Source organism: Merops nubicus, unplaced genomic scaffold (assembly GCF_000691845.1).
Source record: "Merops nubicus isolate BGI_N331 unplaced genomic scaffold, ASM69184v1 scaffold4426, whole genome shotgun sequence".
Classification (NCBI taxonomy): domain Eukaryota; kingdom Metazoa; phylum Chordata; class Aves; order Coraciiformes; family Meropidae; genus Merops; species Merops nubicus.
The window spans coordinates 59,090-64,879 of record NW_008614203.1 but is presented as its reverse complement, the minus strand read 5'-3'; the positions used below and the strand labels follow the sequence as shown (position 1 = coordinate 64,879).

Sequence of the window (5,790 nt, the reverse complement as noted above, 5' to 3'; positions counted from 1 at the left end):
CCATGGGCTGAAGAACTTCTTCCTAAGATCTAAACCTGCTCCCCTTCAGTTTAAACCATTTCCCCTGGTCCTGTCGCTGGGCACTCTTGGGAAAAGTCTCTCTCCAGCTTCCTGGAGGTCCCTTCAGGTGTTGGAGGCAGTTCCAAGGTCCCCCCAGAGTCTTCTCCAGGCTGAACAACCCCAGTGCCCTCAGCCCATCCTCAGAGCAGAGATGCTCCAGCCCCTGGGTCATCTTTGTGGCCTCCTCTGGACTCGTTCCAGCAGATCTCTGTCCCTTTGGTGGAGGGGACAGCAGAACTGGACGCAGTATTTGAGGTGGGATCTCACAAGAGCAGAGTCAAGGGGGAGAATCACCTCTCTTGATCTTGTATTAAAAATAATCTATATATATGAGTACATATATGCCTATTTTATATATATATGTATATATATTCGTAAGTGTGTATATAAAAACATAAAAATAACTTCCTGTAAGAAAAGAGTTTGTTGCTATTCAGCCCTAAAATACTGTAAGGTACTTGGGGGTCTCATATCTGCCAGCAGGAGAAGTGCAGCCCAGTTAAGACCATTAATAAATGTCCCTTTCAATCTTCCTTTGAAATGAAGAAGACTTTTATTTGAGCTCTGGACAAGCCAGTCTGCCCATACCAGTTGTAGAAAGCAAGATCTAGATATTTTTCCATTGGACCAAGAGCTGTTGTGCATTCACTTGGTAACTTAACTGTGTGAAGTGCATGTCAGGACCACGTGTCCTCAACAGATGTGATGCATTCTTTTGTTTTAACATAGAACCTACTATCCAAAAAAAGCTGCTTGGCTTTCAGGGAGGGGTATGTGTGGGGAACAGGGGGTGGAATGGTGCCTGCAGAGCGTAATCCAACACGGAGGCATCCCCAGGCCTGTTCCACCACCCTTAAATGTGGCCTGTAAGTGACACCAACAGAGCTGCGAACCACAGAGCAGGAGAGGAGAGGGACCCAGTCTCGTGCAGGCCTCCTGGTCTCCAGCAAAGCTTCAGAATTTAGTGGCTTGCAAAAATCTTGGCTCTTAGGAGAGATATGCTGGGAATTGGAAACCCCAGTAGCATCCTCGTGCATTCTGTGTGTGGCTAAGGATGGAGAAAGAGGAAGGAGAAACAAAAGTGGTGTAGAAATGGACGTTTAATGTGTAAGTGGCCTTGAAAATCATCAAGGTCATAGAATCACAGAATCATTAAGGTTGGAAAAGATCTCTGAAGTCACCAACTCCAGCCATCGCCCAACACCCCCATGGCCACTGAACCATGTCCTCAGGTGCCTCCTCCACACGGGTTCTGAACCCCTGCAGGGCTGGGGACTCCCCCACCTCCCTGGGCAGCCTGGGCCAAGGCCTCACCACTCTGCCAGGAGAGAAATTCTTCCTCAGATCCAACTGAAACCTCCCCTGGGGCAACTTCAGCCCATTGCCTGTCTTGGGTGGCTGGTATCCCTAGGCAGGAGAGGGGAAGGGTTCTGCTGGCAGTGAGCAGATGTATTTTGGGTTCTGCCTCACTAATTAGCAGCAAGGTTGAGATTCTGACTTGCTGTGGCATCCAGGCCATGCTCTGTGCTGCGGGGACAGGGCTCATGACACTGCAGCACACGTGCCACGGGAGGAACACGAGGGCCAGGGCCACCACGATGGGCCACCACCGAGCCACCACTTGTGGCCTGGGAGGGAGTGAGGGGTCCCTTTGCCTCGGGATGCCTTTAAACACCATAGCCCTGGGTTGGTCGTAGGGGAGGAAGGGGATGTGACGTTTCTTTGGGGCAGGTCTGCAGTTCTCTGACCTCCTGCCCCTGTTTTCCTGGCCCCTTGGTGAGCAGGTCTGTTTGGCACCACGTGGCTTTGCACTGCCACTCGGCTTGTCTCCTTCTTTTCCCCCCTAATGCATCTATCTCAAGCTGGAAGATTTTCCCAGTGAATTAATTACTGCAAGAACATTTTCCTGATGAGAATTAGGGAAGAGAAACTGGTGTAAAATATTGCTGTCCTGTGTGTACATGTACCTGAGCAAAGAAATGCTTTTGCCTGCCAAGTGTAAATGCAAAATCTTCCCCTGTGAGGCTGAGGAGGGTTTTTAATGTGCCTGCTCGATTTGGCAGTAAGATCCTTGGTCTGTGTGCTGTAACCTCACGCTGATGGTGTTCTCTGCTTAGTCACCTCCATTTTTTCCCCTCTTCAACAGCTTTTTCAGAACAAACTGTGAAACGTTTGATGAATGAAGGCCACAGTGTGATGTGTTCCCATTCAGGAAGCTGTTTAGTAACTCCTGCAGTGCACCCACTCCCCAGTCAAAAGGCTCATTGCTGAGTCCATTTAATAGTAGCTGAAAATTCTGAATGTCTAAAACATTGAGATTGATGCTTGACCTGGACTGTGGGCTTTTAAAGAGAGAAGCTGTGAAGATTGCTGCACGTTTGTTTTATTTAGAACACGAATGTGGGTTTCACTGCTAGAGTGAAAATGTTTATTGCATTTTTGATGATGCCCATAAATCTTATGCAGAACATTCATTGTTGCTTTTTGCAAATGTCTGTCCCCCTGCTGGGTGCTTTGTGAGGCTGGTGGATGGCACAGAGAGCAGAGTCTGGTCCAGGGGCTTCCGAGTCCGAGCTGCAGTGGGCACGGCCCCACTCTGCACTCTCTCTCTCAGGGTGAGAAGGAGTTTGGAGAGGAAGGGAACGATGGAACAACCTGGCAGCAGGGGTGTTCACACCAACTGTGGCACTCCAGGATCTCCTGCTTTGGGGAATAATGGCATTTGTTACCAGTGGCTACCAAAGCAATGAACAAGACAAACTCTTAGCAGAATTCTTCAATCCTGTCTGACAAAACAATTGATTACAGTTGGCTTCTTACACAGAAGGTGAGCAGAGCAAAGCTTTCCTTCCCAGAAAAGAAAATAAATTGAATGCTGGGAGTGTGAATAATGGAACTGCCAAATCTGCATGGAAGCAGTGGTGAGGTTTGTAGTGTTGTTGTGTTGTCTCAGTTTGGTGGTGATGAAGTGAGCTCCTCACAATGCTTTTTTTTTTGTTTCCCAATGTCTCACAAAATCACACAATGGGTTGGGTTGGAAGAGACCTTAGAGATCATCCAGCTCCAACCCCCCTGCCATGGGCAGGGACACCTCCCACCAGACCAGGCTGGTCAAAGCCCCATCCAGCCTGGCCTTGAACACCTCCAGGGATGGAGCATCCACAGCTTCCCTGGGCAACCTGGGCCAGGGTCTCACCACCCTCACAGTGAAGAACCTCTTCCTAATTTAAAATCTAAATCTACCTTCTTTCTGTTAAATATGCCTCTCCTGTATTAGTTTTCCTTGGATTTTGAGGGTCACAGTTCCTACAGAGGATGCCTTGAAGCTCTTCTAGTTATAATTCTGTAGAGTTTAGATCATAATTATTTCTGAATTGTTTTGAAGGTCAGCCTTCTGTAGCACCCAGGTGACAAATTTACCCTTTAAAAATTGTAATTCCAGGTACAAGATGATCTCAGAATTCACTTGGCCAAACCATGACCTCCCTTCAGACAAAGATGCTGTGAAGAAGCTCATAGAGTGTCACGGGTTCCAGCACGACGTTGCTTATGGCAAGACCAAGATTTTCATCCGCACGCCTCGAACTCTCTTCACCCTGGAGGACTTGCATGCCAAGATGCTTGTGAGGATTGTCCTTTTCCTACAGAAGGTAAAGCTTAGTTTGCTGCCTTAAAAACTCAGTCTGAGTTCTTTAAAATATCCTTGCTCCCTTTTCAAGCTCAGTGGCAAAAGTGAGAGGTCTGGACAGATTCGACAATACCACACTTTGATTATGGCTTCATTTTGCTAAAGCTCCTTTGTCAGTGCTCTCTGCAGCTGCACTGAAGTCTCTGTGTGCTGTGATGTGCTGGGAGCTGTAGGACCTGCAAGATTGTCAGTCCCTGTTCAAAAAATGTGCTCTTTTCTCAGTGAAAGTAGCTACCTGGAAACTTAGAGGAACATTTCTGGATGAATGTTGGTGCACGACGGGTGTTGAGACAGACTAAGATGTGTGAGAGGTGATGAGTGGGTCCATAGCTGACAGCACACATCAAACTCCACTGGTAAAACATGAGCATCTATGTTGTTGTAAAACAAAACAGGCAGCCAAGGGATACAGAAAGAAGGGATGATTTGTGCATTAGTGGCAGTCCCTTCCCATAACAAGAGTGTGGGCAGCAGGTCAAGGGAGGTTCTCCTGCCCCTCTGCTCTGCCCCACCGAGGCCACCTCTGGAGTTCTGGGGCCAGTTCTGGGCTCCCCAGTTCCAGAGAGACAAGGAGCTACTGGAGAGAGTCCAGCAGAGGCTGCAGAGCTGCTGAGGGGCTGGAGCATCTCTGTGCCAGGACAGGCTGAGAGCCCTGGGGCTGCTGAGCTGGAGAGGAGAAGCCTCAGAGGGGATCTGAGCAGTGTTGAGCAAGAGCTAAAGGGCCCCGGGGGGCAAGAGGCTGGGGCCAGACTCTGCTCAGTGGTGCCCAGGGACAGGACAAGGGGCAACGGGCACCAACTGGAACCCAGGAGGTGCCACCTGAGCAGGAGGAGAAACTTCTCTGGTGTGAGGGTGTTGGATCCTGGAGCAGCTGCCCAGAGAGGCTGTGGAGTCTCCTGCTCTGGAGAGATCCCAAACGTGGCTGGCTGTGACCCTGGGCACCCTGCTGGGGGTGAGCTGCTGGAGTAGGGGGTGGGATGAGATGATCCCCAGAGGTCCCTTCCAGCCCCCCTGTGTTGGGATTCAGTGACAAAGACCTGATGTGCCCTGCAGTGCACTGATGTGCAGTGTTGGGTGTTGGTGGGTGCAAGCCTGGGAGAGTTACAGCACAGGAACAAGGGAAAATGCTGGTGTTACCCTTAGGATAAATAATTTTACATTCTGTGACTTCAGGGCAAACTCCTCAGACTTCACTTACCAAGGTACAGTTCTGAGCCGTGGGAGTTTGCTGTGACTTGGCTACCTCCTAAATCACTCAGGAGCTTTTGAGGCCCACAGCAACAGAATAGAGGCTGGTTTTGTAACCACAAAAGCAACATATGCTGGAGGGGAAGAAAACCAAGAGCTGGTTTTAGTACTTGCTGAAAACTGTGTTCTGAGTGAGCGTCATCTGTCCAGTGAAGAGCAACAGCTTCTGACTTCCACAGGCACAGAAATGGTGGAACTCTGAACTGACAGGCACTGCTGGCTAGGTAAAGATTTTTAGAAATTTATTTCTTAAAATGTGTTTTTCCTTTGTCATTCTTGGAACTCAGGGAAGCAACAGAACTTCTGAAACCCTGTCAGAAATAGAAACTGCTGACAGATGGGTCTGAAAGCTTCACTCAGAAGAAGCCTGCTCTGAAGCTATGCAGCTCACATAAGTCTGCACAAACCTTCTCAGCCTGGTGGACTGAATCACTTTTGGTTATTCAGTAAGAAAAGTAAGACCCTGAAGGAAAAGTTACCATCAGAAGCTTTAGTAATTCTGTAGAACATTCACATTTCTCATGTTGACAGGGAGTTTGATCTGATTCCCTTTCTGGAGAGCAAAACAATGGGACCAGTATGGAAGGTGAAAATGTCAAGCCCTGGGTTGGAGCTCCTGGTGGCTGTTGTGCTTTGTTCCTTGGTTTGGTGTTAGTAAGGAGCTGGGTAATTTTTATGTACATGTATGGGATTAACTGTTCTGGACATGTGAGGCTCAGGCTGCTGCTCAGGGATGCAGGAGCTGCCTGGTTCTGACCTTGAGGGTGTTCAGTGTTTTCTATCCCTTTTTTAGC

The 5,790-nt window shown here is 48.8% G+C and overlaps 1 protein-coding gene across 1 annotated transcript in view; it reads left to right on the top strand.

Moving 5' to 3' along the window:
• Positions 1–5,790, top strand: part of LOC103774707 (unconventional myosin-Id-like) — a gene marked incomplete at both ends in the record, with an annotated part of 42,051 nt that overhangs the window by 2,483 nt on the left and 33,778 nt on the right. The window contains one exon of the mRNA XM_008942129.1: positions 3,503–3,710. Coding sequence (XP_008940377.1) covers positions 3,503–3,710 — 208 coding nt within the window. The remainder of the gene's footprint in view (positions 1–3,502; positions 3,711–5,790) is intronic.